The sequence below is a fragment of the Anabrus simplex genome, chromosome 9, assembly GCF_040414725.1.
Source record: "Anabrus simplex isolate iqAnaSimp1 chromosome 9, ASM4041472v1, whole genome shotgun sequence".
In the NCBI taxonomy this organism is placed as follows: domain Eukaryota; kingdom Metazoa; phylum Arthropoda; class Insecta; order Orthoptera; family Tettigoniidae; genus Anabrus; species Anabrus simplex.
Window position 1 is genome coordinate 35,680,192 of NC_090273.1, and position 25,422 is coordinate 35,705,613.

The following is a 25,422-nucleotide window of genomic DNA, read 5'->3' on the forward strand; positions in this document are numbered from 1 at the left end:
AAAACCATCTACTGCTATAGATGTTAACTTGTATTTTTCTTTTAGTACGGAATTGTGGGTTTGTAGCTGTCACAGTCTTCTTCATAAACATCCATGGGTAGGGTTTGAGTAGTAGTAGTAGTAGTAGTTGAGTACAGAAGATACGAGAAAGTGGCTCCATATTGAAGGAACTGAAAGTAAACGAATGGTAAAACCGTGGCCGGTGGTGGACAAACCTTGTGTCCATCATGCGCTACCTCACCCCAAGAGCGCAGGAAGTATGGCTTCAGAATTAGCCAAACAAGAATGGCAGTTATGGACACAAACAACTCTAATGTAATCATTTACTTGAACAATCAGCCGTTACAAAAATGTGGTCCAATTCAAGTACCTTAGCACTGTACTGAGCAAGAACAGTAGCAGTAAATGGAAAATTACTAATAGAATCAACAGTGAAGCAGTTTCTTACAATCAAGTCAGAACATTGCTTTGGGATGACAAAGTACCCATACAGTGCAAACATACTCCGTTTAAAAGTTACGATCTTCTTCAACTGGCATATACTGTACACTGGTAGTATGTGCTCTCTCTATATGAGACAGCTTCTGAAAAAGTTCATATTCACTATGCTTCAGAGGGCAAAGAAAGATAAAATGAGGAATGACGTAAATTGAGTTGATGCTGGTGAGAATGTAAGTGTGCCTCAGATTATCCGCAGGTCGCACCTTAGAAGGTATGGCTACCTTAAAAGAATGGAGGAGGGAAGGAAAGCAAAAGTATAATTCGAGAAAACAGTAGCAGGAAAAAGATATTTTAGAAGACCTTGGATTAGTTGATACATATTACATTTTACAAACTTCATATTCGCCCTTGGTGAAATTTTAGTATGTTAAAAAAACCTCAACTGACAAGTTAAAAATTTCCACCTTTCCATCACTTTAATAATCTTTGATTATTCTTACATTAAAAGAGCACTAATCTATTTAAAAACAGTACATGTTTCATTTTCTTTTGAAAATATCTTCAGCCGTGTTCATAGTTCAAGATTAAAATCCACACAAAGTACAGGTTTCGTAGATACACACAACATCGTTAAGAACATCTTGTCCTAATCGTGGAAAAGGCTTAAAAACCTGTGAGTCTTTGAGTTTTGGAGCATCTGACATATCTTGTTCATAAAGGCACGTTACACATGAAATACATTTGATCTTTTATCTTAATAACTTTCTGAAGAATAAAGAATTACAACTATATACAATTATTCAGGAAAAGTGCATTCAGCAAGTCACTTGCTGCGAGTGGAATACAGGTTTTGGATACAAAAACTGCACATGGAGTTGCTCTTTTAATTCGAATACAATTTGTCCATTTCGTCTGAATTTAAAAATGTTCCCTTTCCACTCACAGCAAGTGACCTGCTGAATGCTCTTTTCCTGAATAATTGTAATTTTTCATTCTTCAGAAGATTATTAAGATAAATTTTAAGATAAAAGATCAAGTGGATTTCACGTGTAATGTTCCTTTATGAACAAGATATATCACATGCTCCAAGACTCAAAAACTCAGTTTTTTAAGCCTTTTCCACAATTACTACAAGATGGTCTTAATAATGTGTTGTTAATTGTGTGTATCTATGAAACCTGTATTTTGTGTGTATTTTAATCTTGAACTATGAACACGGCTGAAGATGTTTTCAAAAGAAAACGAAACATGTACCGTTTTTAAATAGATTAATGTTCTTTTAATGTCTGAATAATAAAAATTATTAAAGTGGTTGAAAGGTGGAATTTTTTAACTGTTAGTTGAGTTTTTTTTTTTTTTTTTTTTTTTTTTTTTTTTTTTTTTTTTTTTTTTTTTTTTTTTTACATAAGTTGAATAGGTCAAATAAAGAGGGATCTGGAACAGAGATGTTGAATATATTCTTGGACAGAAGAAGGTGGCAAAGGCTTGTTCTCAGCATTTGGGCAACAAACCGGAAAATGATGATGATGGTCAGCATTTCCTGCAATGAATATGAAAAAATAGCTAGAGAAGGGTGCACTCAGGTTTTTGAAATGGTTTATAATTTTTTATTTTAAAATGGTGTTTACCAAGAGTCTGATTCGGTAAGATATCTGAAGGGCAGAATAATTTCATGTCATAAGAGGTCAGTGTGTACAACGTCTCTGCTGACACATACAGTCTTTACACAACAAAATTCACTAAGAACTCGGCAATAAGTTGCTAACAGAGTCCCAGTTTCTCTGCTTCCTGGTAGAGTAAAACAAAACATTGAAACTAACTTGCTGGCAACTTATGTATGTATGTTCAGTCTTCAGCCTAAGACTGGTTGGATCCTCAAGAGCTCTGCCATCAGCTGTCATGGATGGCCTAGCATCACTGAAGAGGCTTACTAGGGAAATGAGGAGTGAGGTAGTTTCCCATTGCTTTCCTCACCGAGCCAGAAGTTGCTATTACATATCAGTCTGCCCAGCCCACTGAAATGCATGCACCAAACGACCCTATGAGCAATATTTTCACACTATTCATAGCAGGGACTGGCTGCAGGAGGCATGAAAACGCCTGAGAGAGGAGAGAGAGAGAGAGGAGAGAGAGAGAGAGAGAGAGAGAGAGAGAGAGGAGAGAGAGAGAGAGAGAGAGAGAGAGAGAGAGAGAGAGAGAGAGAGAGAGAGAGAGAGAGAGAGAGAGAGAGAGAGAGAGAGAGAGGAGAGAGAGAGAGAGAGAGAGAGAGAGAGAGAGAGAGAGAGAGAGAGAGAGAGAGAGAGAGAGAGAGAGAGAGAGAGAGAGAGAGAGAGAGAGAGAGAGAGAGAGAGAGAGAGAGAGAGAGAGAGAGAGAGAGAGAGAGAGAGAGAGAGAGAGAGAGAGAGAGAGAGAGAGAGAGAGAGAGAGAGAGAGAGAGAGAGAGAGAGAGGAGAGAGAGAGGAGAGGAGAGAGAGAGAGAGAGAGAGAGAGAGAGAGAGAGAAAGTGTGTGTGTGAAAGAATGAATATATTTCAGTAGGCTTAGAAGTATGGTAACATTTCAGAGTAATAAGTAAATTTGATTTCAAATTATGAAGTATTCTCCAGTTAAAACGTCATCACTCACTTAGCCCACAGTTTGTAGATTCAGCATTTTCATTTCATCGCTCATATCTGTACTTCGTGACGTCCATCTACTGTCTTTCTAGACATCCATGTCCTCCAGACCTTGTCCAAGTGCTTCCTGCACCCTGTTCTTGCTTCATGTTTCCACAGTACTGCTCTTCTTGCTTTCCCCATTTAATGGCCTGCCCTTCTCAGCCAAGCACAGTGGCGTGGTGTTGAGGAAGAGAAGCAGGGAAAGGATATCAATCTAGCATATTAGCCAATGTGTTTTTGAAGACATTTCAAGAATTCAAAGGCTCAAACCTGATTTTGATCTATTTATCACACTTTTCTACCTTTCAGCTGAGAATGTTTTCCATTACTTCTAACCTGAGATCTGCATTATAACTCCTATCTAAAGGACATATTCTGAAATCCTGAAAAAGTGTATGACTTTTAAGAAATACTTCAACAGAAACATTCTTGACTGCACAAGCAAGCCACTGAAATTAAATGGCGTATGGCTTTTAGTGCCGGGAGTGTCTGAGGACATGTTCGGCTCGCCAGATGCAGGTCTTTCGATTTGACGCCCGTAGGCAACGCGCATGTCGTGATGGGGACGAAATGATGATGAAGATGACACGTACACCCAGCCCCCATCGCTAGAGAAATGAACCAATGATGGTTAAAATTCCCGACCCTGCCAGGGAATCGAACCCAGGACCCCTGTGACCAAAGGCCAGCACACTAACAATTTACCCCATGGAGTCGGAGAGCAAGCCACAAAAAGTCTTTCAATGTTTGCGATGTATGCAGGCTTATTCCTTTCAAATTGACCCAAGTCCTGGTAATGTGCAAGTTTACCAGATGGTTGACTATCACAAACCCTTGCTCTGAATATAGAACACATTGTACAGTCCAAATGTACACAAACTTAAACTAACACAGGTCGTATCTAGGTCATAGTGTTCTTTGTTTTACTGAAAGAGAGTCTATGCACATGCCTGTGTTCAAAGTTTTGTTAGTGTAAAATACACACAAAGTTTCTCGCCCTCGTTTATTAAGTTTCATTACGAAAGTCATGAAAGCAGCTTTTGCTTTACCAGTGTGATTTCACTATAAATACACCATTTACTTGTGCGTCATCACGACTGTCAGCATCTCTCACACACAGTTTCACCAAATATCGCAGTAGTAAGGGATAGCCAGAGCAATGGCCAGATGTATTTGCACTCTTGGGGTGCAGTAGCACATGATGGACATAAGATTTGTCCATTACTCGCCATGATATTAACATTCCTCAACTTTCAGTTCCTTCAATATGGAGCCACTTTCTCGTATTCCTCTGCTTAACCTTGTTCGTTCTTCTTCTTCAGATAAATGCTTCTGGTAATTTAATTTTTATTTTCATTTACCTCCTTGTTATGAAACTGAAATGTGTAGTTCTGGGTAAATAGGCATTTTATGGTATACAATCACTGATATCATATCCCTTAGGTTAACAACTAATAGAGATATGTGTTTGGCCCGTTGCAATATACTGTAGTGAGTTCTGGACTCTAAACAAGGTGACATTAATAATAATGTTATTAGCTTCACGTCCCACTAACTAATTTTCTTAATGGGTTTCAGAGATGCTGAGGTGGCAGAATTTTGTCCCTCAGGAGTTCTTTAATGTGCCAGTAAATCTACCATCATGAGGCTGACGTATTTGAGCACCTTCAAATACCACCGGACTGAGCCAGGATCGAACCTGCCACGTTGGGGTTAGAAGGTCAGCGCCTCAATCGTCTAAGTCATTCAGCCCGGCAAAGGCGACATTAAGAAATTTCTACCGAGCTCGATAGCTGCAGCTGCTTAAGTGCAGTCAGTATCCAGTATTCGGGAGATAGTGGGTTCAAGCCCCACTGTCGGCAGCCCTGAAGATGGTTTTCCGTGGTTTCCCATTTTCACACCAAGCCAATGCTGGGGCTGTACCTTAAATAAGCCACGGCCGCTTCCTTCCCACTTCTAGCCCTTTCCTGTCCCATCATCACCATAAGACCTAACTGTGTCAGTGTGACGTAAAGCAACTTGCAAAAAAAATAATAAAAAAAATAATAAAAAATCTAGGAGCCTTTGAGATGTGGTGCTTGTGTTGTTTGAAGAAAATAAGCTGAGTACAGAAGATGACCAATGCACAATTACTGGGTTGACTTAGCAAAGAAATACAACCGATCAATCAGATCCAGCCTTGTGACTGTGACCTGGTGATCATTGTACCAGTAAGTAAAATACTTGGGAAAACGCCCACTTGGAAGGCCAAGAAACACATCTATTAAGTTATTCTTCATTTTAAAATATCTGAAGAACTCTGAAGAGCTTAAAAGGACAAATGAAGATAGATTCACTAGGAGGAGACTACTTGAAGAGACAAACCATTCAAAAGACTAACTACTCATGATATAGTGACTTTTGTGAGGCCTTCAGTTTCCAGTACATACATTAGGTGAGTCATCATATAAAATGTACAATTTTCCCTTTAGCGACCATGGGGCCCTTAGTTGAGTCCTGGCATTGCTTCCACTTACTTTTGCCAGGCTCCTCACTTTCATCTATCCTATCTGACCTCACTTGGTCAACTTTCAAGATACTGAGTTTGGTGATTTGAATAATTTTATCAGCAACTTCTTGTATGTTAAGAAAGTTAATTTCATACAACTTCCATACTTTGAATGGCTGGCCTACCTAGCTAATGTTACAAGAATTACGTTAGTAACAAATGCTTGCATCTCTCTTTCTGTTCACAATTTTAGCAAAATCTCTCTCACAGATAAACAAATTATGTCCACACACAAGGAAATTCACTTCAATCATGTCAAATGCTTTTAAAGAAAACAAGAATATCATTAGAAACATCATCATCCTGTTACTGTTCTGACCTACACAGTAATATCTTTATTGGAAGACTTTCTTGCAGATATGTCCTTTAGATGGTGACTTTTGTAGCCCGCTCCTCATTCCTTAAGTTCATGTCATTTTAAACAAGCAATTCCCCTAATTTCTTTCCTTTTGAGTGTCAAATCACTTTCTGTTCCCTCCATTCTTCCACTATCAAAACTAACAGATAGCAATCACTTAGTACCTTTATCAAATTCTTTGCTCCTGTATGTACACACAGTGCCATTTGTGGGTCTCTTTTAATTGGTTCCTGGCAGATATAACACAGCACTTTCATCACACTGAAGCCATATGAGGATAGCTCCTTCTTAAAAAAAAATCTTAGTTTGGAAAAAAGTGGCCGTTAGCAACTTTTTGCTTTCAACATTTCAATTCACTAATTATCTTTAAACTCAAATGGTTCATGTTTGTGGGTTACTGTAGTCACGTCCTAGTTCGTGTTCATGTTGGTGGGTTACTGTAGTCACGTCCTAGTTCGTGAACCATGGGCAACGGCTGAGTGGCCTAGTAAGTGGACATGAGAGTCGGGATACCAGTTGCTATGGAATGGGAGTGGGCATCTCGGACATATTCTAAGTTGTGGCCCTCCTTGTGCTCAGAAGGCTAGGACTACACAATTCACCGGTGGTCCATAACCCGTTAGAGGAGAGATCCTCACTTGGACTATGTGCAAGTAGGGTAGCATCCTGCTTCATGAATGTACCGAGCTCAGAACATTTTAAGCAAGCCTCGGACCTATGGGAGTAATGGAGTCCCACTCCCATTTGACAGGCGAAGGACTTCTTGGAAACAACTTGGCGAACGAAATGGAATTTGATGGGGAGCTATCAATATTAATGGGGCTTATGGAAGAAAGAAGGTAGAACTGGCTGAGTCAGCAAAGAGGATGCATCTGGATGTGCTAGGAGTAAGCGATATTCGGGTAAGGGGAGATAACGAGGAAGAGATAGGAGATTATAAAGTGTACTTGACAGGTGTTAGAAAGGGAAGGGAAGAGTCTGGGGTAGGGCTCTTTATCAGGAATACCATTGCACGCAACATAGTTTCTGTTAGGCACGTAAATGAGTGAATGATGTGGGTAGATTTGTCAGTTGGAGGAATTAGGACAAGAATTGTGTCCGTGTATTCACCATGTGAGGGTGCAGATGAGGATGAAGTTGACAAGTTTTATGAAGCATTGAGTGACATCGTGGTCAAGGTCAACAGCAAGGATAGAATAGTGCTAATGGGCGATTTCAATGCGAGAGTTGGGAATAGAACTGAAGGATACGAAAGGGCGATTGGTAAATGTGGGGAAGATATGGAAGCTAACGGGAATGGGAAGCGTTTGCTAGACAATTGATCACTATCAAAGAGTAGGAAGGGTCCACCTATTCAATACCATAATGGTATTGCTCGGTTGTCTTCGATTCTATTCTTCCCTCTTCCAATGCTGATCTGATATTGTGGTTATACCACTATGGTATTGAGTAGGTGGACCTTTCCTACCCTTTGATAGCAAAGAAGGACTCGTTGTCACTTTGAGGTAAGTAGAAAACCAAGGTGTCCTTTTGTTCTTACTACATACTTTGATTTTCATTTAAAGAAAAAATGCACGTAGGTTCAGTTAAAAGTGAACAAAAGCTACGTAAAAGGTAAATCAAGTCAAAAACAAGTTAACGTTTCTACCTGGATAGAAGCTTGGAAAAACAGCCCAGTTCATTCGCTAGGATAGACACTTAGTGAATACCCAGGGAGCCAAGGGAAGCTGAGTGCTTGGTGCGGCCACTTCCATTCGTTCTTGGGAGTTTGTTTGCTTGGATGAATCGTCCTAGTGACTATCCACCATCTAGGAGCTAAGCAAACCACCTCTGGTGCGGATGTAGCCTAAGTGTTTATTCAGCTTTCATCTTATTCTGCACTTCCCACATCAAGACTGAAGATCTGTTAACATGTCCCCTCATTGAGGACTGATGGGTGAAGCTGGTAAAGAGAAATGAACTCACTGAGGGCTAAGAAGAAATGTATGGAGAAGAACAGGGGCTGATGAGGAGAGAGCCCATACATATGAAGACAGCAGAGTATGAAGATGTAGAGAATGACATTGTCCTCTTGCGTTTTCATGTTTGTCCCTGCCTCTGATTCTTTTACTATTGCGATGAGGAGATGGGAAAGCACTGGGAGTTGGAAGGAAACAGCCATGGCATTGGGCGAACGAAATGGAATTCGATGGGGAGCTATCAATATTAATGGGGCTTATGGAAGAAAGAAGGTAGAACTGGCTGAGTCAGCAAAGAGGATGCATCTGGATGTGCTAGGAGTAAGTGATATTCGGGTAAGGGGAGATAACGAGGAAGAGATAGGAGATTATAAAGTGTACTTGACAGGTGTTAGAAAGGGAAGGGAAGAGTCTGGGGTGGAGGAGTGCCGTGTCTCTACGCCCCTGTATTCGGGAGATGGAGAGGGACTGCTCCCCACCGTAGGCTGTCGTGACAATGGTTTCCTGTGGTTTTCCATTCTCCTGCACTAAAGTGAATGCCGGGACAGTTCTTAGTATAGACCACGGCCGCCAATACACTCACCTTCGCCTAACATCTCCCTGGCCTGAGAGACTGCTTTACCGTCTAGGAGGCCCGCCGTCCCCTTCAGGGACGGAATGAAAACATTTAAGTACTAGTGATATTCAAGCAACGAGTCATTTCTATCTAATGAGTTAAACAATGAAATTTGATGACTAGGGTTATACTGAAAGAAATTCATCATAATCCTCCTTTCCCCTTATTCAGCTCCTTCCAGATCAGGATATTTATGGCACTTCTCCACCTCCTTCTCTCCTTTCACCATTCCTCTTCCTTCATTTTGTCCCAGTCCAGGTTTCATTTAATACAACAAAATTACAGGTACTAACATTCTTATTCTTTAACTGTAAAAGGAGATGAAGATTTATTATACAATACAGTATATTATACTCACCAAGTCAGGACCTCCACAACCACAATCTTAAACATGAAAGTGCACAGATATACTGGGATATAAACTTCATTCTTTCTCCGACTTTTTCCCTGACATTTTATATACCGTAATATATATTCATAATATTATCTGTTAATTAATAGGTATAATTGTACCAGTACTGAAAATCGTAGACATAAACATGCCAAAACCATTGTAAGTACTTAATGAAATGGATATTTTTTAAAAAAATATTTGCTGCAATATAAAGCTACGCCTGCACCGGAGGTGGCTTGCATGGGTAGGTGCCTAGACAAGTGTGTAGATAGGAGCTTAGGCAGGATATGTGGTGGCCCCACTGCCATGAGCACTGTTAGTTGCTCTCAAGACAAGGACGACTTGAAAATGTCTCTCTTGAAGTAAGGAAGAAAATTACTTCTTATTGAGAATTCTAGTTTGAAGTACGAACTATTCTACTTGCATTCTTCTTCTTGTTGGGTACGTGAAGTGAGACTAAGTCTGTGAGTGGGTCATTTAATCTTCTCTACAAACAGTTACAAAATCATCTGGACATATTTTATGAATATGTACGAATGACTACAGAAATGTTTGAATATCTGCTTACTAAAATTCAAGAAACACTGCAAAAGCAGGACACAAACGATAGCAAATGCATATCACCCAAAGAAAGACTCATAAGTTATGAATTTCATTATGGTCCATATTGACAATTGATCACTATCAAAGAGTAGGAAGGGTCCACCTATTCAATACCATAATGGTATTGCTCGGTTGTCTTCGATTCTATTCTTCCCTCTTCCAATGCTGATCTGATATCGTGGTTATACCACTATGGTATTGAGTAGGTGGACCTTTCCTACCCTTTGATAGCAAAGAAGGACTCGTTGTCACTTTGAGGTAAGTAGAAAACCAAGGTGTCCTTTTGTTCTTACTACATACTTTGATTTTCATTTAAAGAAAAAAATGCACGTAGGTTCAGTTAAAAGTGAACAAAAGCTACGTAAAAGGTAAATCAAGTCAAAAACAAGTTAACGTTTCTACCTGGATAGAAGCTTGGAAAAACAGCCCAGTTCATTCGCTAGGATAGACACTTAGTGAATACCCAGGGAGCCAAGGGAAGCTGAGTGCTTGGTGCGGCCACTTCCATTCGTTCTTGGGAGTTTGTTTGCTTGGATGAATCGTCCTAGTGACTATCCACCATCTAGGAGCTAAGCAAACCACCTCTGGTGCGGATGTAGCCTAAGTGTTTATTCAGCTTTCATCTTATTCTGCACTTCCCACATCAAGACTGAAGATCTGTTAACATGTCCCCTCATTGAGGACTGATGGGTGAAGCTGGTAAAGAGAAATGAACTCACTGAGGGCTAAGAAGAAATGTATGGAGAAGAACAGGGGCTGATGAGGAGAGAGCCCATACATATGAAGACAGCAGAGTATGAAGATGTAGAGAATGACATTGTCCTCTTGCGTTTTCATGTTTGTCCCTGCCTCTGATTCTTTTACTATTGCGATGAGGAGATGGGAAAGCACTGGGAGTTGGAAGGAAACAGCCATGGCCTTAATTAAGGTACAGTCCCAAAATTTGCTTCAAGTGAAAATGAGAAACCACAGAAAACCATCTTCAGAGCTGCCGACAGTGGGATTCGAACCCACCATCTCCCAAATACAAGCTCACAGCTGTGCTGCCCTAACTGTACAGTCAACTTGCTTGGTTGTCTCCAATTCTACTCTTCCCTCGTCCAATGCTGACCTGATGTTGTGTTTATACTATTATGTGTTACTATTCCTGTTCCTATTATCGTTCTATATATAACCTAAATCACAACAGTTAATAATGAATACAATTTTTAACATACTGGTAATTTCTCCATTCCATGTCAACTTGTCGGTGAAACCATTCCAGTTCATTTTCAAGCAATATAGCAGCAAATTATACCAAAATGACGACCTAAAATAGCATTTCTAACTATAGATATTTAGATGAAAAAATAGCACCTAAATGAATATCAGATTTGAAAGCAATTTGGATATAGGTTCACTGAAATGTAAGCCCTTCTGGATACATAGATGTATTCCAGCAATCAGCAATACTAATCAATCAGGATTACAACTATAATAGAAAATAACTTGCATCCAGCAATATTGTGTAAGTATAATATGCCATTTGATTAACAAGTGCTATCATATTCTCTGATTCACAATAAGAGGGATTATTGATGTGTTGCTTATCATTATAAATATATAAACATTCTTGATGAAACACACACTGTATGAAATTGTAAATACTATCAGAAAAAGGACCAAAGAAAGAAGTAAACTCACCTAAAAAGAAAAAGTAATAAGAAATTGATGTTCACCAGTATCAACTGCTTTACTTTAGAAACAGAACGATAGCTAGGAAAGACTGTAGACAGGTAACTTGAACCACACTGTCAGGGGGAGAGATGACAAGGGGGATAGTATGATGCTTAATAGGTTCACTCTGTTTGTAGAAAATATTCGGAAAGAAATAGTAGAAATTTGCTGAGCGAGCATCAACAATGGATGTTTGTAATGACTAGCATTGCAGCATTGTGATATATAATGCGGAGAGAGGTACAGCCAAGCCATGAAACTGTGTCGTGCATCTAGTTTCCAATAGTGACTTCCCTTAAGCGGTTAAACATCTGTTCACAAAGGCATAAATATTTCGTCGTTGAGCTCAGCTTCTCATTCTTCTCCGTCTCCACCACCACCTCCCCATTGCAAGTCTGCGATTTTTTCTTAGAAATTTGACTGAGGTGGACTGCACCCTGCATGTGTGTTCGTGTAACAGAATTCAGTTGGTAGATATTTGTGACTAGTATACTTCTTATGTATTATTTACACATTTTCTTATGTTGAAAATTGTTTTCACTCTCAGTGAAATCTATATTGTGTTCTTAACTAATTAAACTAGACTTCGGTAGTTTTGAAACCAGAACTTGAACAATAAACCAACCAAACCCCATGGCGCAATAGCCCCAAAGGACCATGGCCTACCAAGTGATCGCTGTTCAGCCTGAAGGCCTGCAGATTACAAAGTGTCGTGTGGTCAGCAAGACGAATCCTCACAGCCGTTATTCTTGGCTTTCTAGACCAGGGCCGCCATCTCACCATCAGATAGTTCCTCAATTGTAATCACGTAGGCTGAGTGGATCTCATACCAGCCCTCAGATCCAGATAAAAATCCCTGATCTGGCCGGGAATCGAACCCAGGGCCTCCAGGTAAAAGGCAGGCACACCACCTCTACACCATGGGGCCGGCAACTTGAACAATAGGGGCAGTTTTATGACAGAAGATAGAAGAATAGAGACAGGAGTGGAAGTAATGATGATTATTGTTTCAAGGAGCCCAACATCTACGGAGAGGAATTGAATTTTTCCCTGCAGCTACGTGAATAACCAGACTTCATTTTTATTTTTTGGGCGTCTATGATCTGAGAGTCTTCTTTGTGAACAGACAAGATTTTCTTCTCTAGATGTGGAACAAAATCTCTATAAAATGTAAAGAATTTCACCTTGATTTTTTTTGACACGGCAAAAGCCCAAAAGTTATATTATCATGTCTAAAAACTTTGTTGTACCTGCACAAAACCAGCGGCACAGATTTATTGAAAAGTGGTTCATGTCAACGTTCCTAATTTCTGATCTGATGAGATACAATTTGTGTATGATTATGCAAGATGGGTCTCTAAAGTAGACCTCATCCAAAATTATTTTAGATATATCTCCAAACTGATAGCATACTGTTAGGCTATCAATGCTCCAAACCAAATTTCAGCACCACCAAGCAGATGGTTCAAGTTACCTCATACACAAAGTACTAAGGATGCAAAGTCTTAAGATCTGCTGCAAAGAAGTAAGAACAAAGAAGAGCTGAAAGTGAATGAATTACTGACTTAAAGATTTTTAAAAAAAAGCTATTTGTTTGGGGCGTCGACCTATAGAGATCTTTTGCCCCTACTTGCACCATAAGATATGAACCTGCGTGTAATTGGAATAGAGGAAGCATAGTGTTGAATGTGAGGAAAGGAATGTTAAGGACGACAAACTCCCAGTCCCCAGGCCAGGGATATTAATCATTTACAATTAAAAACCCCTGAACCAGCCGGAAATCGAACCCGGGGCTGCCGGGTGACAGGCGGACGAGTTGCCCCCCTCACCGTGGGGCCAGATGATTTAAAGATTAAGATTTGATTTATTGGAATGTTATGATTATCTGCAGTGCTAATTCCTACTTATCACATTAAAAACTAAATATGTATCAGTAATTGAAGAGTCAAATCCAGCCTTTTTCCAAAATGATCTAAGTGCCAATGCCAGTGCGATGCTGAGTAATCTATGCCCAAATGCTCACTCCTTCTATTTTAAAAATGCATAAAAATATAGTACTGGTTCTATGACCACGACCACTTTGCACTATGTGATCTACTGTACATGCCATGCACCCCATCGTCACATCCCCCAGTTATGTTGAATGGTTCCCAGTCTAGTGTAGCAAATGGGAGAGCCTTTCAAAGTAGTAAAAATCTCAATAAAAAACATAAAACAACAGTGGAAAGTGAAGCTACAATAAAACAAAATACCTACATATATATCTGTGAAACACAGAAAGGTGATACCAGCCAAACGTGTGGAGAGCGTTTAGACCATACATTGTAATCAATCTTGCGAAATGAGCATAAAGTTTGGCTTTACCAAATGTTGAACATCTGTTTGCATCTAGAAAGGCTGGCACTCATCCTATGCTCAAATTTTACAATTAAGAACATACGTTCTTTGAACAATTTCTAAGTGACCAATAATAGCTGAGCAGGTTTATTTAGATTATTGTTCTAACAACTTAGACTTTGGTTTTTCCTTCAAAGACCACTAGAACTTACATTATTTCCAAACTAATGTATTTATAATATTTTTAAAAGCTTCAATGGATAAACTTTTTCTCATTCTCTCTTTTGTCCGTTTTCAAGAGAGTAAACAGTTTATAAATAAGAATTTGATTGAACATTTACTTTATAACTGTTAGGCTCTTCAGTTTGTAGAAACTAATTTATTAATAAATAAGTTCAGAAATACCTGAAAAAGAAAACATACAGTAGATACTGTCCTATTTATTTGAAAATGGTCTCCCATTGGAGATAGTCCCATCAGACTCAGGATACTCTCAAAATACATTTTTTACAATGAACAAATTTTCAGTTATGCAGGTGGATGGACTAAAATTTGGCACAATTTCTTCAGTACCACTGTGACAATTTCATCTCGTAAAGATTGTGGTAATCCGAATTTCTTCTGAAACGATTCAAGGAATTTCGGAATAACGGTGCGAGACCCTATTAGAAGTACTGTTACTTCTAGATGTATCAGATTATAATTATTTATTTAATCTGAACAAGGACATTTTAGGTTTGCCAAATGACACAGAATACATGGTAATTCTTTTTAATGAAAGATGATCAATCAGATTAATCTTAAATAAATAATATAGGTTATAATTAACTATGTTTAAATGACATGAACTCCATATAAATGAATTTGAAGAATCGAGACGGAGTATTTGATTGAGACGACTATCTCATCTTGTAGATTTCTCGACAGTTGATATTTTTGTCACCATGTTACGAAAGATTTGGGAATTGCCTCCCTCGTGCCAAAGAAAAGTTCTGTTACAGTAATTTTTCAAAGGTTATAAGACCCAAGAACGAAAGGGATGGTTGGATTATTAATTTTTTTTTTCTCATTGTCCATGTTAGTCAGCTGAGAGGCTGAAGATTCAAAGTGTATGGTTGGATCAATAATTTCTGCTTCATTCCTCTGTCTATCGATCACCATAATATTAATTCTGCGAGTGCTGCCTCCATCGGCAATGCAGGCGACTTCTTCATACACTTTCGATTTTTGAGACGAAGAGCATTAGCAATCATGTTTCTGATGATATTATGACATTTGTTTCTAAGCAGTTCTCATTGAGGGGAACTCCCTAGTACACGTGGTAAGGTTTCATACTCCACTGCAATGTCTGCAGTGGTCTGTGCTGGTAGAACGTACCGGCAGAGTCTGGTGCAACCATCGCTGTCATCTTCAACATCTCTTGATAAAACCTGAAAAAGCTTAATTGGGAGAAAATTTAATGTTTAATTAAGTCATTTCTTTTTCAGGTATAATTCTGTTGTCATATGTTTTCTTTTTCAGATAGTTTATAAATGTATTTATTTATAAATTAGTTTCGACAGAGTGAAGAACGTAACAGTTATAAATGAAATGAATCAAAACTGAAAAGAAATGGCTTCAACTATCACTAAAAAACAAAACATTTACTGGCAAACAGTTGTTTTTAATCTCCCCCTCAAATTATTCTTTCATCACTTAGATCACTTTACTCCACCACTCTTCATTACCTTGTCTTCACCTCCAGCACTATATATTTCTTTCTCCTAAGCAGCAGAAGGTAATATGTTTACACAAAAATAATACAAGAGACAGATTTAGGTACAGAATTTAGCAGCCCAGAACACACAAAATATTCAAAATGGACAGTCAATCATTATCACATCTCCTATTTTGAATTAAAATGACAATGACTGCTGAAAAAGTAATTTTCTCAAGGTTAATTCTTATTTTCTTTGAATCCCATCATGCTGTGATACTTAAGATCTTAAGTATCCCTTCAATCCTAATTATAAATATATTAACCATTATAGGACCAACTAGTGATATATATGTGTCCACAGTGTATACAGTGTCCACCCTTGCAAAAAAGACTGACTGACGATACAATGAAAAAGTTTGCACTAGCTAAAAAGACCAGTTGGAGATATTTTCATTGATGGAATGAACCTAAAACCAGCAGTGGCTGATGGTTATCACACTGAAGCTTTTTTCCAAGCTTGACAGTGCTCCAATATTCTAATACCCTTGTGCTCACACATGCAAATGGCATGCGGATGAGTGGTGTGTGGAAAGTCCTTACTGTTAAGGGAAAAGTGGTGCACATTTGTGTGAGGGCACACAAAAATCTGTATCAAGCGTACGAGTCTCCCGAAACTTCTTGTACTGTGCACACGGCATGCTTCCCTGTCACCTGGTGCCATCTGTGAAGTTCACTGTAAATTATTCTCTTAGTTTTCTGGAGGAAGCTTGTACACAATTGCGTGCAGCTTGCTGGAGCGAAGAAGTTATGAGTTCCATTTGTAGGGTTGCTAACTTAAGAAAACTGAAATTCTACACTTTCCAGCAAAGGCGATGGAAAAAAAAAAAAAAAATTAATGTTAGCAAAGATTTTTAAAAAATTGGCTTTATGTTGCACCAACACAGATAGGTCTTGCGGTGAGATAGGAAAGGGCTAGGAAAGGGAAGGAAGCAGCTGTATGTATTTGCCTGGTGTGAAAACGGGAAACCACAGAAAACCATCTTCAAGCCTGCCGACAGTGGGGTTCGAATGCCCTGAATGCAAGCTGACAGCTGTGCGCCCCTAACTGCATGATCAACTCGCTTGGTAGTGAAGTAATTGCATTGATAAATAGGTAAAAATGTAAATAAATTAAGAATATTGATTTTTCCAGTTTGTTTTAAGGCTATCTAACTGCAATTTTTTGAGGCAGGGTATGTTACCAGACCAGGCCAATATATAAATTTAAAATTGTGACAGCATATTTTGCCTCTGAATGAATACACTTGAAGTGCTTCTGCAACTAAAACTGTTATTTTTGAAAAGTGCATTGTGCGTGAATAATATCTGCTTTTATTATCTAAACCTGAAATCTGGAACATCTGTGAAGTAAACACTGAATATTCTGTTAGAATTGGATCGACTGTGTTTATTTTTGAACTCTGTCCCCTGGCCGAGGACGACTACATCATTTGTGACAGTAAGTGTCATAGAAAACATCACAGAGCATGTGTTAAATTAAATTAAATAAACAGGAATTCAAGACACTAATTGAGGACAAATCAAAGAAGTGGTACTGCGGCAAGTGTGATAATGTGAATGTCAATCTGGCCACAGGGCCGAGTGACTATAAGCTTGGGGATATGGAATATGTAGTTAGGGACATCCACAAAAGGCTATGTAAACTAGAAGGAATCGAAGATGAACAAGCGGAAATTAGAAAGTCGGTAACCTTCTGTGCTGAGAGTTTCGACGATATTAAGCGTCAGTTGCACAAAATAACTGATGACTTTAAAAACGCTATGGCAGAAGTAGCGGCATTGAAGTCCAAGGTTGCTGTCCTCGAAAGGGAAAAGACAAGAGCAGACGAAGAAATCTCTAAGCTTAGAGAGGAAAATCAAGACCTCCAACAGTACGTCCGGAGGAACAACGTAGAAATTCATGGACTGCCTCAGCTTAGTGACGAGAATCCAGTCGCAGTTGTGAAAGCACTTGGCAATGCGCTCGGTGTCGAAGTGACCGACAGTGATATTGATGCGTGTCATCATCTACCCCAAAAGAAGCAGGATCTCCCTCCTCCTCTCCTTGTAAAATTTTGTAGCCGGTTAAAAAAGGATCAGCTGCTCGCAGCAAGGAAGAATAAATCAACACTAAGCTCAAAAGATTTAGGTATCCAAGCAGCTAACCGAGCTGTATATATCAACGAACATCTGATATCGGGGAATAAATATCTCCACAAGATGGCTAGAGATCTACGGCAATATGGATATAAATATATTTGGACAAGGGACTGCAAAATCTACGTAAGAAGGACTGAAAACCATCAATCAGTGCGAATTAGGAGCATTGATGATATTAGAAAGTTGCAGAGCGAACATTAGAAAGTTGCAGAGCGAAGACACAAGTGTAACGGCACAGCCAAGATATCATACCAACACTCGTTAATGGCAGTACCTAAGTGTTACAACAAATATTCCATTTTTCCATCAGGCTGTTATGAAATTCAATACAATTCCATAAATAATTTTGTTTTACAGAACATCAGTTCATATACAGTTGCTTCTCACCTGGACGGAAACAGCTCTACTGGCCTGTCAAAATCTTACAGTGCGGTTAGGTGCTTGTACCTAAACAGCAGGAGTATCCGAAACAAACTTGAGGAAATAGAAATTCTGTTGCACATTATAGGCCAGGTAGATATATTGGTTGTGACAGAAACTTGGGTAAAAGGTGAGGAGGCGAAATACTATAATGTACCAAATTATAGAAGCATCTTTTCACACAGAGATGGCAAAGCTGGAGGTGGCTTAGGTATTTACATTTCGCACTGTTGGAAAGCAAATGTGAAAATGAATTGTGAACTTGATCATAGCTTGATATGGGTTGAAATTTATAGGGATAAATTTAGTAGTAGTAAATACAAAAGTATTGATTTAATTGCGGGATATAACCCAAATAGGAATAATGCCACACCATTTCTAGCATCCCTCGAAAATTTTCTAAGTAAAACAACTAACAACTTATGCCTATTTTTGGGTGACACGAATATTGATATCTTAACTAGTGACCAACTAAAAAGAAAATACATGAACCTGCTTTCTTGCTATGAATTCAAGCAATGCAATAATGTATATCCAACACGAATATGTGATACCACAAGCACTTTAAAAGATCATGTGTCTATAAATAATTCTGGAATATATTATTATTTATCAAATGTTAGTAGCTATATAAGGACCATAATATATTAATATTTGATATTCTTTTGCCAAATTCTAAATCTCCATCACAATCGCTTGAACTGAAAAGGCTGACAGCAACTAATGTAGACTGAAAAGATGATAGACCTGAAAGTAATATCACTGAACATAACACAAAAGTCATAAACAACACTACTAGTAGAATTGACATAATATATAATTCCTTTATTGACCAGCTACCGCTTAGTACACAAAGACAGAAAGCACAAAGTAATCGAACACAAAGAACTGGTAGCTTGCCATGGATATCTTCTGAACTTCTCAGCACATTTCGCACTGTTGGAAAGCAAATGTGAAAATGAATTGTGAACTTGATCATAGCTTGATATGGGTTGAAATTTATAGGGATAAATTTAGTAGTAGTAAATACAAAAGTATTGATTTAATTGCAGGATATAACCCAAATAGGAATAATGCCACACCATTTCTAGCATACCTAGAAAATTTTCTAAGTAAAACAACTAACAACTTATGCCTATTTTTGGGTGACACGAATATTGATATCTTAACTAGTGACCAACTAAAAAGAAAATTTTGGGTGATATTTTTGGGTGATACGAATATTGATATCTTAACTAGTGACCAACTAAAAAGAAAATACATGAACCTGCTTTCTTGAGACGTGACATTTTACATGCAAAACTTAAAAATCCCACCCTAAAGAATAACATCAATCTCAATCAGGAATATCGCAGGTGTATAACAATGTGATAAATCTAAAAAGAAGCTTAAAAAAACAAATATTACTCTGAAAAATTTAGAATTCATAACAAGAACCCAAAGGAAACGTGGAAAATAATCAATGAAATCATACATAACAGAAAAACAACAAAAGGCGATAATTGTACATCTCTAGAAATAGATAACAAGATAATTACAGACAGTCAGGAAATATGTGAATCATTAAATTTATATTTTTCAAATATTGCTAAAACCCTGGCTTCAGCAATCCCTCCCCAGAGCACTGAAACACTTGGGGTTCCTAGTTACTTGAACTCATTTTACCTATATCCAACTGATGAAACAGAAGTAAGATCTACAATATCAAATCTAAAAAACAAGAGTAGCTGTGGGCAGGATGGTATAACTGCCGACTTTCTAAAAGAATTCCAGGATTCTTTAAGCGGGATGCTAACAGATATCATTAACGAATCCTTGGCATCTGGTACAGTACCTAGTGAGCTAAAAATAGCTAAAGTAGTTCCTGTCTTCAAGAGTGGGGACGGGAAGAATCCTAGTAACTATAGGCCTATCTGTATTCTTTCCATAATCTCCAAAATATTAGAAACTATTGTTAAAAAGAGACTTCTCACTTTTTTAAACAAAAATAATTTCTTTTACAATGCACAATATGGCTTTCGTGAGAACTCTAACACTGAAATAGCAACCGTAGATCTCATAAATATGCTGCAAGAGTCAATAGATTTTAATAGTTTTGCTGGTGGGTTGTTTATAGATCTGAAGAAGGCCTTTGATACAGTGGACCATGAAAGACGGTTAGCTAAATTAGAGAGAGCAGGAGTTCGTGGTGTTGCTTTGAAGTGGTTTGATAATTATCTGTCTGACAGAAAACAGTATGTAGTGCTGAATAACTGTAGGAGTTCAGCAATTAGGCTAACCCGTGGTGTTCCACAGGGGTCAGTATTAGGGCCGATTCTCTTCCTAGTCTACATCAATGACATTGCAACTTGCTGCTTGAAAGGACGTGTCACACTATATGCCGATGACACAAACTTGTTCTATACTGGTTGCAATATAGACTCCATTGTTAAAGATATGCAGGAAGACCTCAATACTCTTTGCTTTTGGTTTCAAGCAAATAAATTAACAATTAATGTGCAAAAGACTAATTATATGATAATGACAAAAAAAGGTCGGAATGAAATTCCACACAGTAAAATATATATGCAGAATACTGAAATAAAACTAGTTAGTACTGTCAAATATCTTGGGTTGGTGATTGATAGGAACTTGAACTGGACAGACCATGTTGAATACATTACTAAAAAGATTACACCTGTTGCAGGAATTTTAAAGAAACTTAGTTATCTTATCCCACAACATCTTCTAAAACAGATCTACTACTCTTTAATTCATAGTCACCTACAATATTTGAATGTAATCTGGATGCGCTGTAAGAAGTCTGACTTGAATGAGCTAATGGTAGTACAAAATAGAGCTGTTAGAAATATACTTAATCTTCCCTACTTAACGTCAATAAAATATCTATACCTAAGTGCTAAAATACCACCCCTAAGTATGAGTGCAGAATTCAATACAGCTGTACTCATGTATAAAATAAAACAAATTTATACAACACAACACTACATATACTCTGAATTCTGACAACCATCCATATAGTACTAGGCATGCAAATGACTTTGCCTTATACAATGTTCGCTCTTATAAATATGGTATAAACAGCTTGAAGTTCTCTGCGATCCAGTTATTTAATAACATCCCTGTGGAGATAAAAACAGCACTAACTTTGGCAAAATTCAAACAAAGAGTCAAGCATTATTTTTGGGAAAGGTACAGTGCTGTTTAAATCAAAATATCAGTTGTCATTTAAGTCATTCTCCCAAACAATCTTGCAAACTGTCTGGAACTACTCTTGTACCTCTGCAACTTTTATGTTATGTAAATGTAAATACTCTGTAATCAATTCCTGTACGTCTGCAACTTTTATGTTATGTAATTGTAAATAATCTGAAATCTATTCTTGTACTTCAGCAACTCTTATGTTATGTAAATGAAAATACTCCGTAATCCATTCTTGTACCTTTGCAATTTTCATGTTATGTAAATGTAAATACAGTCAGAAATAATTATCTGTAATCCTCATATTGATGATGTACATATTTTATATATTGTATCTGTTTATATGCTCAACCGTTTACTAATAATCTTATTTAAAAAATTTAAAAAAACTATATTTTGATGTGTAAGTGCCTGCCAGTATGTAATGTCCTGTACAATTCCTATATATGAGCCTGCAGGCTCGTTGGAATGAATTGAAATAAATGAATGAAAATTAGGAATAACAAAAAGTTTATTTTACTATATTTCAAGCATGTACACCCAGCTGAAATTATCACCTTTTATCCATGCTTCAAATTCACTTGAAATTTTCCTCTTATTCAAAGTACCGCTTCCTTTTTAATTTCCTGCATAAAAAAAAGAGGAGCAAAGGATAGTAGTTTTCTCAACATTCTGGAAGAAAATCGTACTGATATTGTAGTTACAACCTAATGAATGATAAGAATTGATGAAAGGAGAACTTAAAATTATGTCTTGATCTTTTTCACCACAACCACCAGGTAAACAGCTGGTCTTTTTAGACATAGGCTACACTTCTTGAACACACCCGGTCCTAAAAAGGTTAAAATGTTCTTATGTGCAGATTTAACATAAACATCAACAGGAAGTAAAATAGTAATTTAGAAAATAATTTCAACAGCAAAACTGGGATATCAGTAAATAATACCCTCTTCAATACAAGTAGAAGTCACAAGTATAACAGTAAAAGTGGACCAGCCAATGCAGCGAATTATATAAAAAGTGTTGCTTGGTTACTTGTAGTCACATGTGTGGTTCTCGTATAAAACTAAATCATCTCCATATATCTCCAGTCTGCCAGTCACATCACAGAACTGGGCTCACCCCTCCCCAAAATGTGCCAACCATCATACTCTTGTTCCCATGATACTATGATTAATAATCATATAAATATATTGTTGGTAAGAGGGAAAAACATCCTGCGGTGGTATTCGGTCATCTGAATTCAAAATGTAACAACAATGCCTTTGCGGTGGCTGCTGTTCTGGATCCATTGGACTGATACGCGTGAAAGGATGTGGATTGTTAGAGATCTGATCTACGGACAGGTCGATGGCTAGCTGGACTTCTCTAACCTGTGGTCCGAAAGAACACTCGCTAGCTAGATCAGGTTCAGGGAAGGCACGAGGGGCTACTGCTGGCGGTTGCTGCTGCTGTTGCTGCTCTTGCTGCTGCCGAAGCTGAGAAGCCGCTGATTCACCAGTTTCTGCAATGGACTGGCCCACATGTTATTGGGTCTGTTTGCTGGAGATCCCGCTCTGTCAGCTGAACTGTACACGTGATGGACTGACAATTAGCTCACGGCCATGGAAATCCCAGAATGCTGTCATGTGGAATGCCATATTTGTTAAAACTACCACATACTCGCACAGTGCAAACACGGAGTACACTGAAACAAAAAATATAACCTACAATAGCAGAGCGGCCAACTTTCTTGATACTCAAGTCACTTAACATGAATGATAGAAAAAAAATACACAGAAAATATTTCAAATTAATAAATAACATTCACAATAACATATGAATGTTTTATTATTACAAACCATGAATTACTCTGTTAATTTTGAAATATAAATAATAAGAACCACAAAATTATTAGAGAATGTAACACAAAGTGTTCCTTAACAACCTTATTTTATGGTAACAATAAATAAATTGGCATTCAATTACATCTTTGCACTGTGTCAATAAAGTAAGTGCTTTCTGTATTTCTTTTGTCAATGCTGAAAACCTTGAGATACAGAAATATGTCACTCTGATTCTGACCCTTTGAATAGTGGTTTGCTTGGGGAAAAGTAGTCTAAAACATCAAATTATCCAGCAGATTGTCTTGTTTCAAACAGTATAAAGACTATGCCTAGAGCCAAAGATATTGCAGTTATATAGTACTTAAGTACGGTAAGTCACAGTAGTTCAGAAGAGAATTCATGGAAAATTCAAGACTGGATATGTATTTTCTGTCACAGAATGGAATCTACGACAGAACAACGGATTATCAATGAAGGCTAAACAAATTATGAACAAGGCACCTGAATATGACAAATTCAGCTGAGAGCTGGTACCGTAAGTGCTAAAGAAGGATGAAAACTGAATACAGAGAAAGAAAAAAGGATGGAAATATTTAATGATTAAAAAAAATGGAGAAAACCAGAATCTGACAGTTTGAACTTGTATGTATGTATGTATGTATGTATGTTGGGTATTCAGCCCGAAGGCTGGTTGGATCCTCAACAGGTTCACCATTAGCTGTCATAGATGGCCTAGGTGTCACTGAAGAGGCGTACTAGGGAAATGAGGAGTGAGGTAGTTTCCCGTTGCTTTCCTCACTGAGCCAGAAGTTGCTATTGCACATCAGTCTGCCAAGCCCACTGAAATGCATGCACCAACCAACCCTATGAGCGACATTTTCACACCATTCGTAGCAGGGACTGGCTGCATAAGAAATGGCATTACTAGCGTCACTCATACCTCAGTTTGAACTTATGAACGAAAAAAGAATGCCAAAACAAATAATCCAGGTAAGTTCTTTGAAAACATTTTAAGGAGATTGATAGGGAAGAAGTACAGAAACCGTAACATTGTCTTAACTCAGCTGTATCTGAATATGGGGAAATTATGATGACAACATACTGAATTACAAGGATAAAAGACATTTATGAATTAAAAAGGACTACAAAAGTTTACATGAAACTGTTGCTTAAGAAAAATATATTATAAGCTTACCATATGGTTCACAATGCCAGTTGTGTCTCAAGAAGAAATATGCAGCCAATGCAAATGAGATCACATTAATTATCAACAACTTATATTTAACCCTGAGTGAACGTGCTTCTATATTATCAGGTGGTGTACGCCGCATACTTCGTAAAAGGTAACAGGTTAACATCATGTATAGCTCTGAAGTTATCATAAAAGTAATGAAGCATTTCTCATGAACAGCTGAAAAGAAAAAAGGAAGGACCAAATGAAACATTATAAGAATATCAGTAACTATTGAGTTAAAAATATCTTTGAAATGTAAAGCCTATTTAAGTAAATACACTGTTGTACTGTATAAACATCAAATATTCTCACCATAATTTTCAGCAGATGAAATAAAGGTAAGGCCAATTAGTGCCAAATTCTCTACAACATTTAACCAGCAAGCAATTTTGGCCATAAAATGTATCCACTTGTAAAGCACTCCTTCGTAGTACCGATAATAGATGCGAGCCACAAGAAGCCGCGGTCCTGCGTGGATAGCTATTGCAATTCTCCAGACATAACGCTGAGGAGAATGCACACCAATTGCAGCAGAAACAGATGGTAAAAAGTTTGAAACCTAAAATGAGGAATTTAATTTAAATTACAATATCTTGTCTTGACCCCTCTCAAAATCTCACTACACTCAACAACAAACAACATAGTATAAACTTACTTCACAATGTGTATACGTCGATCTTTCAAAGTGAAATAGAATGGACCATATAATACAGAATATGAAACTAAGTAAGGGAAGGGAAACAGTGCCCCATGCTAATTTTCCAAAAGGGATCCTTAATGTAAATCCCTTTGTTTTGTGGTGAAGAGGCAAATAATCGCCTGTCATGACTGCACTGGACATGACAACGTTATGACAGTTCAAATGCCATTACTACACTTTTATTTACAAAATTGTCGCTCACACCTTCCGTTCAAAGGCTAGGTACTCGCATTTGATTGATTAAACTGTTTATTTGCCGAGACTGGGTCATTTCATAATCATCCAAGCCCAATCTTATGCACAGCACATCGTATCAATGGGACAATTAATTCCTCAATAACAAGCCGTTTATGTTTCCCCAGAACAAATTACATCATCCCCATCCCTTCGAAACAGCTGATATAACCAGAATCGCCATTTAGATAAACACAATTACCAAAATGTCACAGCTCTCCCCACCAGGACTTCATTGACAACTGCAACACGCAATGCGCAATGGGTTTCGTGTTTGTTTTGC

At 37.9% G+C, this 25,422-nt stretch overlaps 1 protein-coding gene across 2 annotated transcripts; it reads right to left on the reverse strand.

Moving 5' to 3' along the window:
• Positions 1-18,179: 18,179 nt before the first annotated feature.
• On the reverse strand, positions 18,180-25,377 carry LOC136881112 (post-GPI attachment to proteins factor 2). Of its 2 annotated transcripts, XR_011018696.1 has the most exons (5): positions 24,861-25,377; positions 24,518-24,764; positions 24,167-24,382; positions 19,212-22,832; positions 18,180-18,436 (listed from the first exon to the last, which is right to left on the reverse strand). XR_011018696.1 is itself a non-coding variant. In XM_067153752.2 (4 exons), the coding sequence occupies exons 1-4, from the start codon at positions 25,044-25,046 to the stop codon at positions 22,705-22,707; spliced, it is 777 nt and encodes a 258-aa protein (XP_067009853.1). In that variant the 5' UTR covers positions 25,047-25,377; the 3' UTR covers positions 18,180-22,704. The 2 variants fall into 2 exon arrangements, 1 of the variants encoding a protein (XP_067009853.1); XM_067153752.2 differs by having other exon boundaries at positions 18,180-22,832.
• Between the last annotated feature and the right edge of the window lie 45 nt (positions 25,378-25,422).

Bases quoted from the DNA above. Each gene is read 5' to 3' on its own strand.
- LOC136881112 (XM_067153752.2), bottom strand. From the start codon at position 25,046: ATGTCCAGTGCAGTCATGACAGGCGATTATTTGCCTCTTCACCACAAA. The intron at 24,765-24,860 runs GTAAGTTTATAC...TCCTCATTTTAG, and splicing joins CGACGTATACACATTGTGAA to GTTTCAAACTTTTTACCATC. The intron at 22,833-24,166 runs GTAAGCTTATAA...TTTTTGTTTCAG, and splicing joins CTGGCATTGTGAACCATATG to TGTACTCCGTGTTTGCACTG.